This window comes from Salvelinus fontinalis, chromosome 37 (genome assembly GCF_029448725.1).
Source record: "Salvelinus fontinalis isolate EN_2023a chromosome 37, ASM2944872v1, whole genome shotgun sequence".
NCBI classification, from domain to species: Eukaryota; Metazoa; Chordata; class Actinopteri; order Salmoniformes; family Salmonidae; genus Salvelinus; species Salvelinus fontinalis.
Window position 1 is genome coordinate 17,807,143 of NC_074701.1, and position 21,516 is coordinate 17,828,658.

The window sequence follows — 21,516 nt, forward strand, 5'->3', positions numbered from 1 at the left end:
GCCTTTCTAAATCATGTCCAATCAATTGAATTGACCCGTTTCCATTGATTATCCTAGAAACATCAAGATGATCAATGGAAACAGGATTCACCTCAACTCAATTTCAAGTCTCATAGCAAAGGGTCTGAATACTGTTTACATTTTTATATAACACACATTCACAACAATTTCTTAAGTTTTTGCTTTATCATTATGGGCTATTGTGTGTAGATTGATGAGGGGAAAAACATTGAATACATTTTAGAATAAGGCTGTAACGTAACAAAATGTGGAAAAAGTCAAAGGGTCTGGATACTTTCCGAATGCACTGTATATATGGTCGATGTTACATTTACATTTACATTTAAGTCATTTAGCAGACGCTCTTATCCAGAGCGACTTACAAATTGGTGCATTCACCTTATGACATCCAGTGGAACAGCCACTTTACAATAGTGCATCTAGATCTTTTAAGGGGGGGGGGGGGGGGGGGGGGGGGGCAGAAGGATTGCTTTATCCTAGGTATTCCTTGAAGAGGTGGGGTTTCAGGTGTCTCCGGAAGGTGGTGATTGACTCCGCTGTCCTGGCGTCGTGAGGGAGTTTGTTCCACCATTGGGGTGCCAGAGCAGCGAACAGTTTTGACTGGGCTGAGCGGGAACTGTACTTCCTCAGTGGTAGGGAGGCGAGCAGGCCAGAGGTGGATGAACGCAGTGCCCTTGTTTGGGTGTAGGGCCTGATCAGAGCCTGAAGGTACTGAGGTGCCGTTCCCCTCACAGCTCCGTAGGCAAGCACCATGGTCTTGTAGCGGATGCGAGCTTCAACTGGAAGCCAGTGGAGAGAGCGGAGGAGCGGGGTGACGTGAGAGAACTTGGGAAGGTTGAACACCAGCCGGGCTGCGGCGTTCTGGATGAGTTGTAGGGGTTTAATGGCACAGGCAGGGAGCCCAGCCAACAGCGAGTTGCAGTAATCCAGACGGGAGATGACAAGTGCCTGGATTAGGACCTGCGCCGCTTCCTGTGTGAGGCAGGGTCGTACTCTGCGGATGTTGTAGAGCATGAACCTACAGGAACGGGCCACCGCCTTGATGTTGGTGGAGAACGACAGGGTGTTGTCCAGGATCACGCCAAGGTTCTTAGCGCTCTGGGAGGAGGACACAATGGAGTTGTCAACCGTGATGGCGAGATCATGGAACGGACAGTCCTTCCCCGGGAGGAAGAGCAGCTCCGTCTTGCCGAGGTTCAGCTTGAGGTGGTGATCCGTCATCCACACTGATATGTCTGCCAGACATGCAGAGATGCGATTCGCCACCTGGTCATCAGAAGGGGGAAAGGAGAAGATTAATTGTGTGTCGTCTGCATAGCAATGATAGGAGAGACCATGTGAGGTTATGACAGAGCCAAGTGACTTGGTGTATAGCGAGAATAGGAGAGGGCCTAGAACAGAGCCCTGGGGGACACCAGTGGTGAGAGCGCGTGGTGAGGAGACAGATTCTCGCCACGCCACCTGGTAGGAGCGACCTGTCAGGTAGGACGCAATCCAAGCGTGGGCCGCGCCGGAGATGCCCAACTCGGAGAGGGTGGAGAGGAGGATCTGATGGTTCACAGTATCGAAGGCAGCCGATAGGTCTAGAAGGATGAGAGCAGAGGAGAGAGAGTTAGCTTTAGCAGTGCGGAGCGCCTCCGTGATACAGAGAAGAGCAGTCTCAGTTGAGTGACTAGTCTTGAAACCTGACTGATTTGGATCAAGAAGGTCATTCTGAGAGAGATAGCAGGAGAGCTGGCCAAGGACGGCACGTTCAAGAGTTTTGGAGAGAAAAGAAAGAAGGGATACTGGTCTGTAGTTGTTGACATCGGAGGGATCGAGTGTAGGTTTTTTCAGAAGGGGTGCAACTCTCGCTCTCTTGAAGACGGAAGGGACGTAGCCAGCGGTCAAGGATGAGTTGATGAGCGAGGTGAGGTAAGGTAGAAGGTCTCCGGAAATGGTCTGGAGGAGAGAGGAGGGGATAGGGTCAAGCGGGCAGGTTGTTGGGCGGCCGGCCGTCACAAGACGCGAGATTTCATCTGGAGAGAGAGGGGAGAAAGAGGTCAAAGCACAGGGTTGGGCAGTGTGAGCAGAACCAGCGGTGTCGTTTGACTTAGCAAACGAGGATCGGATGTCGTCGACCTTCTTTTCAAAATGGTTGACGAAGTCGTCTGCAGAGAGGGAGGAGGGGGGGGGAGGGGGAGGAGGATTCAGGAGGGAGGAGAAGGTGGCAAAGAGCTTCCTAGGGTTAGAGGCAGATGCTTGGAATTTAGAGTGGTAGAAAGTGGCTTTAGCAGCAGAGACAGAAGAGGAAAATGTAGAGAGGAGGGAGTGAAAGGATGCCAGGTCCGCAGGGAGGCGAGTTTTCCTCCATTTCCGCTCGGCTGCCCGGAGCCCTGTTCTGTGAGCTCGCAATGAGTCGTCGAGCCACGGAGCGGGAGGGGAGGACCGAGCCGGCCTGGAGGATAGGGGACATAGAGAGTCAAAGGATGCAGAAAGGGAGGAGAGGAGGGTTGAGGAGGCAGAATCAGGAGATAGGTTGGAGAAGGTTTGGGCAGAGGGAAGAGATGATAGGATGGAAGAGGAGAGAGTAGCGGGGGAGAGAGAGCGGAGGTTGGGACGGCGCGATACCATCCGAGTAGGGGCAGTGTGGGAAGTGTTGGATGAGAGCGAGAGGGAAAAGGATACAAGGTAGTGGTCGGAGACTTGGAGGGGAGTTGCAATGAGGTTAGTGGAAGAACAGCATCTAGTAAAGATGAGGTCAAGCGTATTGCCAGCCTTGTGAGTAGGGGGGGAAGGTGAGAGGGTGAGGTCAAAAGAGGAGAGGAGTGGGAAGAAGGAGGCAGAGAGGAATGAGTCAAAGGTAGACATGGGGAGGTTAAAGTCACCCAGAACTGTGAGAGGTGAGCCGTCCTCAGGAAAGGAGCTTATCAAGGCATCAAGCTCATTGATGAACTCTCCAAGGGAACCTGGAGGGCGATAAATGATAAGGATGTTAAGCTTGAAAGGGCTGGTAACTGTGACAGCATGGAATTCAAAGGAGGCGATAGACAGATGGGTAAGGGGAGAAAGAGAGAATGACCACTTGGGAGAGATGAGGATCCCGGTGCCACCACCCCGCTGACCAGAAGGTCTCGGGGTGTGCGAGAACACATGGGCAGACGAAGAGAGAGCAGTAGGAGTAGCAGTGTTATCTGTGGTGAGCCATGTTTCCGTCAGTGCCAGGAAGTCGAGGGACTGGAGGGACGCATAGGCTGAGATGAGCTCTGCCTTGTTGGCCGCAGATCGGCAGTTCCAGAGGCCACCGGAGACCTGGAACTCCACGTGGGTCGTGCGGGCTGGGACCACCAGGTTAGGGTGGGCGCGGCCACGCGGTGTGAAGCGTTTGTATGGTCTGTGCAGAGAGGAGAGAACAGGGATAGACAGACACATGGTTGACAGGCTACAGAAGAGGCTACGCTAATGCAATGGAGATTAGAATGACAAGTGGGCTACACGTCTCGAATGTTCAGAAAGTTAAGCTTACGTTGCAAAAAGATAAAAATAAAATACAAGATCTTATTGACTAAAATGATATAGTACTGCTGGCTGGTGAAGTAGCCTGGCTAGCAGTGGCTACGTTGTTGAAAGTGAAGCTGGCTAGGTAACCTCGACAATTTCACTAAATTTCTCTAAACTACACAATTATCATGGATACAAGGACAGCAAAGACAACTAGCTAACACTACGCTAATCAAGTCGTCCCGTTGTAGTGTAAGTTTCTATAGTGCTGCTATTCGGTAGAAGTTGGCTAGCTAGCAGTGTTGGCTAGGTAGGAGGACGGCAGCGCGGCAGGCGAAAAATAGCTGGCTAGCTAACCGATAATTACTCAAAGCTACACAATTATCTTAGATAAAAAAGATAGCAAAGAAAACTATGTAGCTAGCTAACACTACACAAGTCAAGTCGTTCCGTTGTAATGTAATCGTTTCTACCGTGCTGCTAATCGGTGGCTAGCTGGCTAGTTAGCAGGGTTGACTACGTTACGTTACGTTAGGGCGAGAATACCTGGCTAGCGAACCTCAGCGAACCTTGATAACTACACAAGTATCACCGATACAAAGACGGCTATGGAGCCAGCTAAGTAGCTAGCTAAGATCGAACAAATACAAATCAAAGATAGCAAAGACAACTGTGTAGTCAGCCAACACTACACTGATCAAGTCGTTCCGTTGTAATGCACTCGTTTCTACAATGCTGCTATTCGGTGGCAAGCTGGCTAGCTAGCAGTGTTTGCTACGTTGCGTTACGTTAGGGCGAAAATAGCTGGCTGGCGAACCTCAATAACTACACAATTATGTTTGATGCAAAGACGGCTATGTAGCTAGCTAAGATCAAACAAATCAAACCGTTGTACTGTAGTGAAAATGAAAATCAGACCGTTGTACTATAATGAAATGTAATGAAAAGTTTATACTACTATTCGGTGGACGTTTGCTAGCTGCTGGGCAGATAAGTGTGGACTACGATAGACGACGGAATACGATAATTACGCAATTATCTTTTATACACAGACGGCTAAGTAGCTAGCTAAGAAGAAATTGCTAAGGTTAGACAAATTAAACCGTTGTACTATAATGAAATGTAATGAAATGTAATGAAAATGAAATGAAAAGTTATACTACCTGCAGAGCGAATGCAAATGCGACCGCTCGCTCCAAACCGGATGTCTATTCATGTCTATTCAAAATACCCCAATAAATAACAGGATCATTCTTTGATTTAAGGGCAAGTTCACATCTCTGAACAAAATGTACAGATACAATCACAGACACTAACCATACGATGTCTTGGGCAATTAATATTACAAATAATATAGGCTGTGTGAGAAACTACCAACCTCAATATCGGGTGTGTGCATTGTCTGGTGAGACTACAAACATGTCACCCTTCATAATTCTAAAATACTATTCATGGACAGGAAAACACAGGAATCAATAAACACACAGATCCGATTTCTGCAAACAAAGAATTAGCAATGCAACAGGGGAATGTTTAGTATTATTTTTATTTGAACAGCACATACATACAGCAAACAATGTAAACATCATTTTCTTTCAATAGTAATTACACCAAGCAACAGAGGCCAAAAAGAAATAAGTAATCACAGTTCACAGAAAGGTCTATATCTACAATAGAGAATTTCAAGTGGCCCAAAAGTGTGTCAAATATCGAAACCCTTACCTCATGCCTATAAAAGTAAACATTTAAGTACCAATGATGTTCGGTCTAATACATTAAAGTACGTCATGACACTTTGACCTCCCAGGTGTTTGGTGAAGTGGTACAATTTCAGATATGGTTAAGAAGTAACTTACCCCTATCTGAAATAAGTGAATGAAGTGCTATCTTCAGGGTGACAAACATATTGGACAAATTCAAACCATTGAAATGTAAAAGAGAACATAACAATTCCTGTCAAGCTCTAATGTATAGGATGTTTTTAGATTTTTGGAAGGCTGAATTTAGTTTAGGTGGGGACAACATTCAATAAACAAAACCTAGCAGTAAAATACCCCAATAAATAACAGGATCATTCTTTGATTTAAGGGCAAGTTCACATCTCTGAACAAAATGTACAGATACAATCACAGACACTAACCATACGAGTTTCTGGAAACAGATACAGTAGAATACATCTAGAGGGAGCTGAGATCATTGCTCTGTTCTCTGAGTGGTCGGGGGGGGGGGGGTCAACACTTGTCTAAGGGGGTGAGAGGATTCGGGGGGGAGGTCAGAGCAGCTGAAGGTGCTCAGTGACGAGCGGCAGACTCCCTCGGGTAGAACTCAGCCAAGGTGCTCTGGGGAATCCTCTTCAGCATCTCTTTGGGGAAGATTCGGAGCAGCTGCCAGCCAATGTCCAGGGTCTCATAGACGGTCCTGTTGTCATAGGGGCCTGAGGGGTGAGGTGACAGCATTTTAGGTCTCGAATGCTGCGACATTTGAAAATATTCCCTATGACGACTAGTTGACAAATGACTCATTCAGTGGTTTAAATAGGAGCATAAATACAACAATATCCCCCAGCGATTGAGATCTTTTTCATAACACTTGTTGTAGTCGATTCAAGTCAACGTCAGGTCATGGCGCTAACATGTCTAAAATGCACCCCACCCTACCTCACAGCTTACTCTGTCGGGAAAGATATTATTGATAGACTAGATATTAAGTCAATCATATGGTGTCACAACAGGTTTACATGCAGTATATCCCTGTGATGCATAGCCTACAATAGTGCAATCCCTACTTTTCAATCTTATCAAATCACATTTTATTGGTCGCATAAACATATTTAGCAGATGTTATTGCGGATGTAGCGAAATGCTTGTAAATCATCTGAAGGACAAGACGACTGAACATCAGGCTCTTGTTCTTTGCCGAAAAGATGGCTCCATTTGTCTCAGTTTCAACAGAGACAAGATATGCAAAAGTCTGACATGACACTTGCATTTCACGGTATTTTAATTTAATTCAGTAGACTCATCAATTCTGATGAGATTCTAATTTTAATGGATCGCATTAGGCTTTGACTCAAGGATATTCAGGCTCACTATACACAAGGCTGGATGGAAAAGCTCACAAATCCTTGCTTTAGCAATCTCATCACTCCAAGGACAAGTGTGAGAATAAGTACGGCATAATGCTTTGATGACACACGTCGCTGAATTACTTGTTGCATCTGACACCAAGGTGTTGAAAAAGACCTACAGTATGTATCTGACATGAAGTTTGCCATTGGTTTTGCTGATGAAAAATAATCATGCCTGAAGGCATTGAAAATAACTTTGATAAAATAACTTTAACTCAATGTACTTCAGGAAGTAGCAATAACAGCATGCAATGCCAAATAGGACATATCTTGTCCTTTGTTAGAGCTAAGATCTGTCAAATCGCAGTAAAATACCTTTCAAAATCAAGCTATGCAACATTTTATAATATTCGATAAGATTATTAATCCAATAATACGATTTGTATTATTTTATTGGGCAAAATCAATCTCCATTTTAATTTCACACTTGAATGACAGCGCTATGCAGGGTGGATTTCTGGTAATAAGGTATAATAAGGTCAGAGACCTAGGGCAACACAAAATGGGTCACGATTTCAAGGAATGAAGGTAGCATAAACATAAGATACAGGAGAAGCCAAGATGGCAAAGGTATAATATCTCATATTTAATGTAACATTATTTAGACAAGTAAATAAAATCACCAGACAAGATCTCAGAGCATGCGAGTGTCAATGACCTGGCCGAGTGCAGCCTAATGCCTCCCACTTAACGGTGTGAAAAGACTGCCAACACTCCCATTTATTCTGTTACCAAATACCTGACACCGGGGTAATGTCACATACAGTGCAGTTGCTGTGCTCCTGTTTTCACCATTTGATTTCATACAACCAGAATGTCAGGTTGTTATTGTAAAAGAGAAGTGTATTTTCAATGACTTACCTGGTTCAATAAAGGTTCACATTTTAAAATAGTTTCCATAGCCATGCGCTCTGCATGTGGTGCTACTGTCATAGGTCGAGGCTCATCCGTTTTTTCAGTGTCTTACCCTGAGCGATGAAGTTCTTCTCAAACTTCTGCAGAAACTCCAGGTAGAGCAGATCATCGGAGGTGAGGGCCTCCTCTCCGACCACGGCTTTCATGGCCTGCACGTCCTTACCAATGGCATAGCAGGCATACTGAGAGGGACAGAGGCATGGGGTGGAGAGAGAGAAGAGTGGGGGAGGTCAGAAAGTTGAAGTAGTTCCATGCAACAAACGATTCATGTGTATTGTGGTTCAATAGAAATTAGGCTTGGTTATAGAGGATATTTTGGCACTGTGCAGAGTAACTACCAGCTGGTTGGAGACATCAGCATGGTCTTTACGAGTCATTCCTTCACCGATGGCAGACTTCATCAATCGAGACAGAGAGGGCAGCACATTGATGGGTGGGTAGATCTGAAGGGAAAGCATGAAATAAGAGAAGTCAATATTCAACAAAGAAATAATAAACAAATTATCATTGGACAATTGTCAGGAGAGAGAATGACAGTACTCAATAGCTAGAGACACTATTTAATAGCGAGGTCACAAGGGGCTGTTTGGAGACGAGAATGGGAATAAGCGAGAATGGGAATACCTGTCTGTTGTGCAGCTGTCGGTCCACATAGACCTGTCCCTCAGTGATGTACCCAGTGAGATCAGGAATGGGATGGGTGATATCTGGAAAACAGTTTACATGGAAGTCAAGAGGTAATATCCAAGGTTCAAGTCACGCTAAATCAAGTGGCCTTTATCAAACCGATACACGCCCACATTCCAACACATGCACGGAGCACAGTCCTGGATCACTTTGCCCAAAAGTAAAGTCAGGAACCAGGCATACACTTTAAATGACTACAACTTACAGTTTAAGGACATTAAAATAAGTGTTTTTATCTACATCCCCAATTTTAATGCTCTAAAATATGCTGGCACAAATGTTGTCTGATGTTAAAAAGGGGCGACTCCCATTCGAAAACAGACAGGAGGCCCATCACAGAAGTTGCTATAGTAACAGCAAGCATAAAGAAATATCACTTTTTTGTGCTCGTCAAACCCAGACGAAAACAGGGGATTCAATGGAATTGCTCATGTAAAAAGTTAATAAATAAAAAACATATGTATGTGTATATATGTTTTTCCTCTGAGATAAGCCGGCATGTCTTACCATCGTTGGGCATGGTGAGGATGGGTATCTGAGTGATGGAGCCGTTCCTGCCCTCCACTCTGCCGGCACGCTCGTAGATGGTAGCCAGATCCGTGTACATGTAACCGGGAAAACCACGACGGCCAGGGACTTCCTCTCTGGCAGCTGACACCTGGGGAGACATGGCACATACAAGTGAGCCATAAGTGGAACCAGGATATAAGAGATGGGACCCAGAACACAAACTACTCCACTTCTGAACATTTAATTCTAACAGCGTATGATTGAATCAATGAGCATGAACTCATTCATTTATAGCAAGGTTTCCCAGACTCAGTCCTCGGAACCCCAAAGGGTGCACGTTTTGGTTTTTGCCCTAGCACTACAGAGCTGATTCACAAACAGTCAACTAATCATCAAGCTTTGATCATTTGAATCAGCTGTGTAGTGTTAAAGCAAAAACCAAAACATGCACCCCTTGGGAGTCGCGAGGAGAGAGACACACATACAGTACCAGTCAAAAGTTTGGACACCTACTCAATCAAGGGTTTTTCAGATTTTGTATATATATTTTTTTACATTGTACAATAATAGCGAAGACATCAAAACGATGAAATAACATAGGGAATCATGTAGTATGCAAAAAAGTGTTATAAAAATCCAATTATATTTTACATATAGGGTGGCTACATACAAAAGGTGGCTACATACAAGTAGCCACCTTTTTCCTTGATGACAGCTTTGCAGACTCTTGGCATTCTAAACTCAGCAAAAAAAAGAAAGAAACATCCCTTTTTCAGGACCCTGTCTTTCAAAGATAATTCGTAAAAATCCAAATAAATTCACAGATCTTCATTGTAAAGCTGTGTGAAGCTAAGCGTCAGTATAGAGACAAAGTAAAAAGAGTCGCAATTCAATGGCTCAAAAAGACAAAGAGTCGCAATTCAATGGCTCAGACACGCGAGGTATGTGGCAGGGTCTACAGTCAATCACGGACAACAAAAGAAAAACCAGCCCCGTTTGCTTACCGCCCCAATAGGTCCACAGACGCAATCGCAATCACACTGCCCTAACCCATCTGGACAAGAGGAATACCTATGTAAGAATGCTGTTCGACTACAGCTCAGCATTTAACACCATAGTACCATGCAAACTTTTCATTAAGCTCGAGATCCTGGGTCTCGACCCCACCCTGTGCAACTGGGTACTGGACTTCCTGATGGGTCGCCCCCAGGTGGTGAGGGTAGGTAACAACATCTCCACCCCGCTGATCCTCAACACTGGGGCCTCACAAGGGTGCGTTCTCAGACCTCTCCTGTACTCCCATGACTGTGTGGCCATGCACGCCTCCAACTCAATCATCAAGTTTGCAGACAACACTACAGTGGTAGGCTTGATTACCAACAACCACAGACGGCCTTCAGGGAGGAGGTGAGGGCCCTCGGAGTGTAGTGTCAGGAAAATAACCTCACACTCAATGTCAACAAAACAAAGGAGATGATTGTGGACTTCAGGAAACAGCAGAGGGAGCAGCCCCCTATCCACATCGAAGGGACAGTAGTGGAGAAGGTGGAAAGTTTTAAGTTTCTCGGCGTACACATCACGGACAAACTGAAATGGTCCACCCACACAGACAGCATGGTGAAGAAGGCGCATCAGCGCCTCTTCAACCTCAGGAGGCTGAAGAAATTTGGCTTGTCACCAAAAGCACTCTCAAACTTTTACAGATGCACAATCGAGAGCATCCTGTCGGGCTGTATCACCGCCTGGTACGGCAACTGCTCTGCCCACAACCGTAAGGCTCTCCAGATGGTAGTGAGGTCTGCACAACGCATCACTGGCGGCAAACTACCTGCCTTCCAGGACACCTACACCACCCGATGTCACAGGAAGGCCAAAAAGATCATCAAGGACAACAACCACCCAAGCCACTGCCTGTTCACCCCGCTATCATCCAGAAGGCGAGGTCAGTACAGGTGCATCAAAGCGGAGACCGAGAGACTGAAAAACAGATTCTATCTCAAGGCCATCAAACTGTTAAACAGCCATCACTAACATTGAGTGGCTGCTGCCAACATACTGACTCAACTCTAGCCACTTCAATAATGGAAGAATTGATGTAATAAATGTATCACTAGCCACTTTAAACAATGCCACTTTATATAATGTTTACATACGCTACATTACTCATCTCATATGTATATACTGTAGTCTATACCATCTACTGCATCTTGCCTATGCCGTTCGGCCATCACTCATTCATATATTTTTATGTACATATTCTTATTCATTCCTTTACATTTGTGTGTATAAGGTAGTTGTTGTGAAATTGTTAGGTTAGATATTACTGCATGGGCGGAACTAGAAGCACAAGCATTTCGATACCCTCGCATTAACATCTGTTAACCATGTGTATGTGACAAATAAAATTTGATTTAATTTAAAGTGTTTAAAAACTGTTTCCAATGTTTGTTCAATGAACCATAAACAATTAATGAACATGCACCTGTGGAATGGTAGTTAAGACACTAACAGCTTACAGACGGTAGGCAATTAAGGTCACAGTTATGAAAACTTAGGACACTAAAGAGGCCTTTCTATTGACTCTGAAAAACACCAAACGAAAGATGCCCAGGGTCACTGCTCATCTGCGTGAATGTGCCTTAGGCATGCTGCAAGGAGGCATGAGGACTGCAGATGTGACCATGGCAATAAATTGCAATGTCCGTACTGTAAGACAGCGCTACAGGGAGACAGGATGGACAGCTGATCGTCCTCGCAGTGGCAGACCACTTGTAACAACACCAGCACAGGATTGGTACATCCGAACATCACACCTGCAGGATGGCAAACACAACTGCCCGAGTTACACCACGAACCCACAATCCCTCCATCAGTGCTCAGACTGTCCGCAATAGGCTGAGAGAGGCTGGATTGAGGGCTTGTAGGCCTGTTGTAAGGCAGGTCCTCACTAGACATCACTGGCAACAACATCGCCTATGGGCACAAACCCACCGTCACTAGACCAGACAGGACAGGCAAAAAGTGCTCTGCACTGACGAGTCGCGGTTTTGTCTCACCAGGGGTGACAACACCATTCTGTATACATCTGGCCCTTCTTTGGACACTGTTAACAAACCTCTAAAACGAGCTTCAATGCCATACAAGACTCCTTCCGTGGCCTCCAACTGCTCTTAAAAACACTGGTAAAACTAAATGCATGCTCTTCAACCGATTGCTGCCCGCACCAGCCCGCCTAGCATCACTACTCTGGACGCTTCTGACTTAGAATGTGGACAACTATAAATACCTAGGTGTCTGGCTAGACTGTAAACTCTCCTTCCAGACTCCTTTTAAGCATCTCCAATCCAAAATTAAATCTAGAATCGTCTTTCTATTTCACTCATGCTGCCAAACATACCCTCGTAATACTGACTATCCTGCCGATCCTTGACTTCGGCGATGTCATTTACAAAATAGCCTCCAACACTCTACTCAGCAAATTGGATGCAGTCTATCACAGTGCCATCCTTTTTGTCACCAAAGCCCCATATACTACCCACCATTGCGACCTATATGCTCTCGGTGGCTGGTCCTCGCTACATATTCGTCGCCAAACCCACTGGCCCCAGGTCATCTATAAGTCTTTGCTAGGTAAAGCTCCGCCTTCTCAGCTCACTGGTCACCATAGCAGCACCCACCCGTAGCACGCACACCAGCAGGTATATTTCACTGGTCATCCCCAAAGCCAACACCTCATTTGGCCGCCTTTCCTTCCAGTTCTCTGCTGCCAATGAATGGAACGAATTGCAAAAATCACTGAAGTTAGACTTATATCTCCCTCACTAACTTCAAGCATCTGCTGTCAGAGCAGCTTACCGATCGCTGTAGCTTTACACAGCCCATCTGTAAATAGCCCATCCAACCAACTACCTACCTTATCCCCATATGTTTTTTTCTGCTCTTTTGCACACCAGTATTTCTACTTGCACATCCTCATCTGCACATCGATCGATCTGGTCTATTTATTGCCTTACCTCCTTACTTCATTTGCACACACTGTATACAGATTTTTCTATTGTGTTATTGACTGTACATTTGTTTATCCCATGTGTAAAACTCTGTGTTGTTTTTGTTGCACTGCTTTGCTTTATCTTGGCCAGGTCGCAGTTGTAAATGAAAACTTGTTCTCAACTGGCCTACCCGGTTAAATAAAAAATAATAAATGGTCAGATTCGCGTTTATCGTCGAAGGAATGAGCATTGCACCGAGGCCTGTACTCTGCAGCGGGATCAATTTGGAGGTGGAGGGGCCGTCATGGTCTGGGGCAGTGGGGTAACATCTCACAGCAAGAACTGGCAAATCTGGTGCAGTCCATGAGGTGGAGATGCACTGCAGTAGTTAATGCAGCTGGTGGCCACACTGACTTACTTTTGATTTTGACCCCTCCTTTATTCAGGGACACATTATTCAATTTCTGTTAGTCACATGTCTGTGGAACTTGTTCAGTTTGTCGCAGTTGTTGAATCATGTTATGTTCATTCAAATATTTACACATATTACGTTTACTGAAAATAAAAGCAGAGGTCTCTTTTTTTGCTGAATTTACACACACACACACACACACACACACACACACACACACACACACTCTAAAAGGAGGACAAAATAATAGGAATTGGATTTGACTAATAACACTGTACTATATTCTCATTTAAATCACCTGTTGTGAAGTGTTATTCAAATCACCAAGAGGAGGTCAAGCACTGACATTTTCTCAGCAGACATAGTATAAAATAAATGACTCGGAACCCAGGCCAAAGCACTGTTCAAATTGTTCAGTTAGTTGAATTCAGAGCAGAAAGGCACTTGCATTCATCCTGAGCTCCAGAGGACGGAGATAGCCAACACTTGTGAACTGTGGATTAAATTCAAAACTCGACCTTCGAGCGGGTGAATGGGAAAATAAGTTAAATGTTAATGCCCCTTGTCAGTCTTTGTAAGTGGTTAAATACCCTACAAGCCAGAGTCTTAGCCGAGGCTTTACTGAAACAGCACGTGTGCCCAAGGTTACAGGCAGACAACGAGGGAAGGGAGCCATGTTTCCAGATGAACATAAAACATTTCAAACTCATGCGGCTGGAATATTGAAACATCAAAATATGTTCTGCTACATAAGGAATATTACAGGCATAAAAGAGATGAGAAGGTCTGTCTCACCACAGAAAGCTTCACACTAAGCTTCTAAGAATTAAGTCAAGGCAGTTCCAGAAGGCCACATTATCCTGCCTTTCACTGAGAACACAAGGGGACATTAGAGAGATCATCAATTGGCCAACACCTCCTGAGATGTTTGGTAGTCCAAACTACTTACTCTTGAAATAGTGTTACTATTGCTGGGGGATTCTGTGCTAGTTATGAACATTTTAAAGCAACAACAAAAAATCACATGACTGAAACTTAAGTCTATCTCAGATCGATTGTCTGCGGCCAAGTTAACCTCCCCTTTCATGTAAGAAAGTTATGATCATCATTATTTTACAGATCAAGGATAATTCTGTACATGTATTAAACAAAGTTTGACCAATTCCAGTCCCCTTGCTTAGGGGCTCCTAAACTGCATTTGTAAAACGATGTCATGTGCAATTAAAAAAAGAGTAGAGCAATAAACATGGTAGCAATGTAAAACTGGGATCCAAAACTGCTTTCAAAATACATTTGCCAAAACTGCTTTCAAAAGTGTTTTCCCACAAATGCATTAAGAATTGTTGTGCATTGACTGCTTGTCAAAATACATTTCCCTCAGGTAGCCTAGTGGTTAGAGCGTTGGGCCAATAACCGAAAGGTTGCTAGATCAAATCCCCGAGCTGACAAGGTAAAAATCTGTCACTCTGCCCCTGAACAACGCAGTTAACCCACTGTTCCTAGGCCGTCATTGTAAATAAGAATTTAATCTTAAACTGACATGCCTCGTTCAATAAAGGTGTGTACCTATGATGAAAATTACAGGCCTCTCTCATCTTTTTAAGTGGGAGAACTTGCACAATTGGTGGCTGACTAAATACTTTTTTGCCCCACTGTATATAAATAAATGTTAAAAATTCTTTATCCCGCATAGAACACAAAACTTGGTAAACTATTCTGGAGGTGTCTGGTTTTGTTTTAAATTACATGCCATTTATTTGGGAATATATTTCGTAGAACAGACATGCTTCTGTCTGTATTCGGCTATGTCATCTCCATAGCCTAATTAATTCTCTATTGGGGTTTGACTGGTCTGGGGGTTGATCACTTACAAATCTCATGGTTGCAGAATTGGGATGACAATTCTATATATTTTTTTACTTATAGCTAGCTAGCAGGCTGTCGGTTCATATTCAAATTATGCAGCCCAGGCTTTATGGTTTTATCTGTTGGAAAGAACAAGTACTGCATGCTGTGTCCAGAGATAGCAGAGGCTCAAGGACTGTTATTAACCATTGCCAAAATGGTGGCTTTTCGAACGTTTTTCAGCAGCCGTGGCATCACCCAGGTGGGTGCCTCATGTTCGGCAATGGAGGACCAGTACCTATGGAAGAGCGGGTCCTATGGAGGAACTGGCCATCGGAGAAGCAGATGTGGTGCACTAATCAAGCATTCCGGGCCTGTTTGACAGACTGTCTTTGTTTCTCTCTGACTGTACCATCGACGCCCCCTCCGCTAAAGCTTTGCTGCCATTCCAATCCAAACTGCCTCAACTCATCCGAAGCCAAATATAGACATTCAATCTCCATCTCTACCATCTCAATTTAAATAGTTAGTTTTGTTTTTTTATGTGTTTTCAGATTACAAGTTAAATCAATAATTATTAGGAATTATTATATTTAAGATGTCCTTGACTGACATACCAAGAACTGATGCATTTTATTAGAAAAATTCCACACGCATGTACGCACAATCAGGAATTGGGGTGTGTGGTTCAATGGAACACATTCTATCAAAATAGTTCTACGAAAAATACTCTAGTTGGCTGTACAAATTATAATAGGAGGTATTGCTTAAGGAAGGTTATTTTTCCACTATTGAGGACCAATATAATAGAAGGCAGCACTGAAGATTTGGAAGGTGGTAGTGTGGACACTATATGGAGGACCATAATCTTTACAGAATGTACCCATCTGTTAACAACCTGCATAGGACTATTAACAAAACTGTTTGGTCATACAAATGAGGCCATGTAACATCTTTCAGGTTGAAAACCTTGATGCAGATACCCAGGTGTCACCCCCCCCCCCACCCAATGTGTTTCCTTGGTGTGGAAAGCACATGTCCCACCTCTGAGATTATTTCTCACCTCATTTACTGTGTCAAGGTCAGCTTTTGTGGGATGTGGAGGTGTTCAATACCACATCCATGTATGCCGTACTGACTACACTAACTGGCACATTGAATTTGCGACCCAAAATCAAAAGAAAAGTTATGGCTCTCAAGTGTGTACAGATTTAAGGTGCAAGTCTGACACTAAAAAGTATGAGGGTTTTTTCAGGAGTAAACAGCACACTTCCTTGAGTTAGTTTGGTTGCCCACCTCTCTCAGAGCTTCGGCATAGGAGCTCATGTCAGTCAGGATGACCAGGACATGCTTCTCACACTGGTAGGCCAGGTACTCAGCTGAGGTCAGAGCCAGGCGCGGGGTTATGATGCGCTCAATACTGAGAAAGGAAAGACAAAGGAAGGAATTAAAAGGTTTCCACCATTAACATAAAAAAGGTAGGGAAAGACAAACTAGACTAATAATACTCTGTTGAAAAGGTGAAAATGACAGGCTTGCCTTTATACAGTAATATTTTAGACACCTTATTGCCTTGAATTCCTGATTCCTTAGATGTACCATGAAAGCATTACTCATAGGAGGGAGCTAGTGCACAGAGTTAATGCACAAACTCACGTGGGGTCGTTGGCTAGGTTCAAGAACAGGCAAACATTGTCCATGGATCCATTCTCCTCAAAGTCCGACTTGAAGAAGCGAGCAGTTTCCATGTTCACCTGAAAAGATAGGTTAGGGTGAAAAGGGTAGGTTCGTGATTACATACCAAGTTGATAGTAGAAGGCCTTGAACATTCTTCAACAAAAGCAGGAATATACTGTATAAGAGTCGCCCACGGACAAGAAAAAAAAAACACACGCCTATATCAGAAAAATGAGTGTCAGTCTGCAATTATCACAAGAAATGAAGGCAAATTCTTCCTAAACAGTATACAAAGAGCAATGTACTGCAAATAATGTTGCAGCTTACTGGATCAGTTGCTTTCTACTCAGGGTAATTTGACATGTTCTGATCGTATGTGAAAACATGGTTAAGTGTTAAGGCACTTTCTCACCAAGTCCGATTTTTCTCCTTTCGAATAAAATACATCTGGGATTCTTGAAAGATGGGATAACATTTTTTCAAAATATTAATATTGAGGATATATTTTTTTATAGACCAAAGTATGAGCTATCACACAATGTAAAGGAACACCCGCCTAATTAAAACCTTATTTCATAAAATGCACCTAACAGGATTTATGGCAACTCCATCAGACACCACTTGAGTAAATCTGATTAAAAAGATGTCAGGCTATTCCATGAAAACAACTAGAGCCTACTCGCGCTTGGTAACCAAAATTCAAATCTTAAAATTTGGCTTCCGAGTAGATAACACCAACATCACCCCAGTATTCCTACCATCGGAGCAAGACGGGAAATGCAACATTCAAGCAGCCGGTCGCAGCCGATTCTGACCGGTTTGTTTATAACTGCAGATATGCACCCATTCTCGGTGGTTGAGAAGAATTACCTAGTGAAAGTGCTCGAGCCACGTAACGAACTTCACCCATTCGCATCCATTTCAGTAAACAGGTAGTACCCGCTCTATTTAAGCAAGCTAAAGCTGAAGTTGTCACTTAATTGGCCAATGCATCCCGTGTTGTGCTTTGCCATTTCACTGCCAAAGAATAGTAGAGCACCCTTTAATGGTTCAAACAGCCGACCGCTCAGTCTTTACCAGTGCTTAGCAAACTTTAAGTAAAAAAATGGTGTTTGACCAAATACAATGTTATTTTACAGAAAACAAAATTGGCAACGGACGTTCAGCATACTTATAGGGTAGGGCACTCAACATGCTCTGCAGCGACACAAATGACCGATGATTGGCTGAAAGAAATTAATAATACGATTGTGGGAGCTGTTTTGTTAGACTTCAGTGCAGCTTCTGATATCATTGATGAAAAAATGTAGGTGTTATGGATTTACATCCTCTGCCTTATGGATTGAGTGCAACAGAGGGTTTTCTATAACGGAAGACTCCAATGCCAATTTGGTTGAGTGTGGTTTACCGGAGGTCTTGGGCCATTATTTTTTTCTGTTTTTACTAATGACATTCCACTGACCTTCAATAAAGCCTGTGTCGATGTAAGCTGACGACTCAACAGTATACATGTCGGCTTCGACAGTAAAATAACTGACACCTTTAACATAGCGCTCCAGTCAGTTTTAGAATGGGTGACTAGCAATAGGCTGGTGCTAAATATATCAAAGCATCATTTTGGGACAAATCACTTGCTGAACGCTAAACCTCATCTTGATCTATTATTGAATAATGTGGCGATTGAGAAAGTTCAGACAACTAAGCTGCTGGGTGTAATCCTAGATAGTAAGCTGTCATCATCAAAACAGACAGACTCAATGGTTGCTAAAAAGGGAAGAGGTCTGTCCGTGATAAGGCATTGCTCTGCTTTCTTGACATCTCAATCAACCAGGCAAGTCCTACAGGCCCTAGTTTTGACCCACCTGGACTACTGCCCAATTGTGTGATCACGTGCAGGGGAAAAAAAGACCTAGGAAAATTGGAGTTGGTGCAGTACTTGCTGCTCTGTTCTGGACAAGGAGGGAGAATGTCAATAACATGTATGTCAATCTCTCCTGGCTCAAAGTTGAGGAGAGGCTGAATACATCACTATTGGCCTTTGTGCGAGGTGTTGAAGGTACTGAACTGTCTGTTCAAGTTCGTACACTCATCGGTATCACACAAAACATGCAACCAGAGGTCTCTTCACAGTCCCAAGGTACAGAACAGAGGCTGGGAAATGCACAGTATTAAAATAGAGCCATGACTACATAGCACTCTGCCACCCCAGGTAACTCAAGTGAGCAAAAAAACAACAGATAAATTAAGCAAAAACGTACAGCACGACGGGGACTGTGATGAGACATTTTTATATATATTTTGTATTATGTATTGCATGGGTAGGCTACCCCTTCCTGAAGTGCTGCAGGTACTGTAGGATTTTGATCCAACGAGGCACCACACCTGACCAACTGAGCTAATTGATCAGTTCAATGATTGTCTCCATTCAACATCTGGTCTTCCAGGTCTGTTAAATCAAAAACATGAAGTGCCTGCGGCACTCCAGGACCAGGATTGCCTACCCATGATGTATTGTATTATGTTGTGTTCTGTATATTATGTATTCTATTTATTATATGTTTTGTCTTCTGTTACGACCCAAGGAAGAGTAACCGCTGTGTTGGCAGCAGCTAATTGGGCATCCTAATAAAACACTAAAATACTACAGATGGATGGACCTCCAGGGCTACAGAGAGCTACTTAACAGTGAAGTACCGTGCTACAGACATGCCCTCTTTATGAGTCACACAAGCGTGCATACATTTCTCTTTGCAAGAAAACATTATAGCATAGGCCTATACCAGGGGTTCCCAAATTTTTGGCCCGTAACCCCATTTTGCATCACAAAGGTAATCATTTGGTATGATCTTCTGTGTAGAAAATAACAACTGACAGTGTGCTTTCCCCCCCAGTCTGATTATGTGCCTGATCTTGTCCACTGTTCTAATGAGTTCTGTGCAGCTTGTGGGCATTGTAGACAGTGTTCCTGACATTAATCTTTGAGGGATATTTTGTAGCTTAAAAACAGTTCAAAAGATAGAGCCACATTTGTAGGAAGAAAACGCTTTGTTTATTACAATCGTTTATTACTGACGTAACCCCGGTTCTATGAATCAAGCACGATTTCTCGCCAGAGTTTCTCTCATGACTCCAGGTTTAAATCAGACAAGCCCAAATGGGGTCACGGCCTCCAATTTGGGAAACAGTGGCTTATACAATATCTGAGCCATGTTTACATATTGATTTTACACATGTCACTTTATTTTAGTGTTGTTGATGAGTAACTTAAGAATTCATTGTGCTATTCCTGATTGTGCTGTCCGACATATGACTCAGGAATAAACACTTAAAAAAAAAAAAAATTAAAACTACAGTAACTGTTGGAATTTCATTTCATGAACAAATTGCATATTTGACTTCTTTATTCAAGTGCTACAGTATACTTCGTAGCAATTTTGGTTTTCCTCAGTTGCTTTGACTAAATCGTAATTAAAATGAACATATTTTAACCAAAATGAATACTCTATTTTTTTCTATATGGGAGATAGAGTTAACAGGTGAACTAGAGAACTATTCAGACCGTGAGGGGTCTTGTTGCGCTCCACGTAATCAGGAGATGAAGGTGTTTTTTATTCATTGAGGATTTGACAAAACTGACAGAGTTGACCGAAATTCCAGAGATAAATACTCCTTAAAGTCATGGGATCCTTTGTCAGTTAATACAGAATTTTTCAAACTTTTTGGGAGTTTGAAATGGTGATCAACTTTGCTCCGGACATGGACATTTCCTGGCACAGAGCCGACATTGAACTGAATAATACAAACGAATATTTAGAAAACAAAAACATATTTTCCCTTATAAAGTTCCCCTAAAAGTAATTTTAAGATCAAATAATTAAACAAAATACTTTTTTTTTTAAATACAAAAAGTTTCCCTGCCAGACAAGGATTGTACCAACCTTCAAGAATCCCTGAAATATGAGCACATCTTGTTTGATGCCTTTCACGTGAAATATCGTCCTGCTGCAACCCGTCAATTATTTAGTCGGAACTAGGGTTGACCGATATTTGGGGAGACCTCTTCTACCAGCTCCTACTCCAAATATTGCGAAATTCTATAGAATCGTTTTGCGGCGTTAATTACTGAATAATTCCAGCCTGTGCCATTTATGTGCTTATTTATGCTATTATAGTCTCATTCTCACTAATGGCAAAATAATAAGGCTTCGTTAATTCATTTAGACTTAATTTTCAACATATTGATACAGCCTTAACTGATAAAACTGCATAGTTTAGATTAAAGTTCAAATAGAGTAGTCTTGCATATCACGATATATCATCAATGCCAAATACTCATGTGAACCATATCTGCCCAACCCTACTCGGAACAGGTTTGATTGCCGAGTTCTCACAAATGTGAAAATAGACTGTTGAACAAAAGAAAGTGTTCTCCGGGATACGCGTTCTGCCACTGACAGGTTGCACACGGCCACTGACAGGTTGGTTGTGTGAATTCATCATTTAATACATTTCTCTGCCTCTTTTGTACGTTTGCAATGCATCAGCGCAACAATTCCATCAATCTAGCACCACCAGCCAATGCGATCACACCAGAGCCATACACTCTCGCCATTAAAACTTTGCTGCCAGCTCATTGCCAACTACTGCTGCAGTCATTCTCAGTGGCAATATGTTGTTCAAAGTGGCTAGAGAGGACGCTGTAATGAGAGAGCAATAATATTGTAGCACTACAGTATACTGGCTAAGCTACTGAAAATATTATAACATGATTAGCTCATGAAAGGAGGTTGGCTACGTTTGCTTCAGTTCCATCACATTGAAATAGAGAGGAACCGAAAAACTGTCACAGGTAG

The 21,516-nt window shown here is 43.2% G+C and overlaps 1 protein-coding gene across 1 annotated transcript in view; it reads right to left on the bottom strand.

Moving 5' to 3' along the window:
* Window positions 1-5,028: 5,028 nt before the first annotated feature.
* LOC129836283 (V-type proton ATPase subunit B, brain isoform-like) overlaps window positions 5,029-21,516 on the bottom strand; it is a 44,954-nt gene continuing 28,466 nt past the window's right edge. Inside the window, exons 8-14 of the mRNA XM_055902230.1 lie at window positions 16,643-16,740; window positions 16,283-16,406; window positions 8,738-8,888; window positions 8,168-8,250; window positions 7,882-7,986; window positions 7,596-7,725; window positions 5,029-5,935 (exon numbers count right to left, since the gene is read on the bottom strand). Of these exons, the coding sequence (XP_055758205.1) occupies window positions 5,793-5,935; window positions 7,596-7,725; window positions 7,882-7,986; window positions 8,168-8,250; window positions 8,738-8,888; window positions 16,283-16,406; window positions 16,643-16,740 (834 nt within the window). The 3' untranslated portion in view covers window positions 5,029-5,792. The remainder of the gene's footprint in view (window positions 5,936-7,595; window positions 7,726-7,881; window positions 7,987-8,167; window positions 8,251-8,737; window positions 8,889-16,282; window positions 16,407-16,642; window positions 16,741-21,516) is intronic.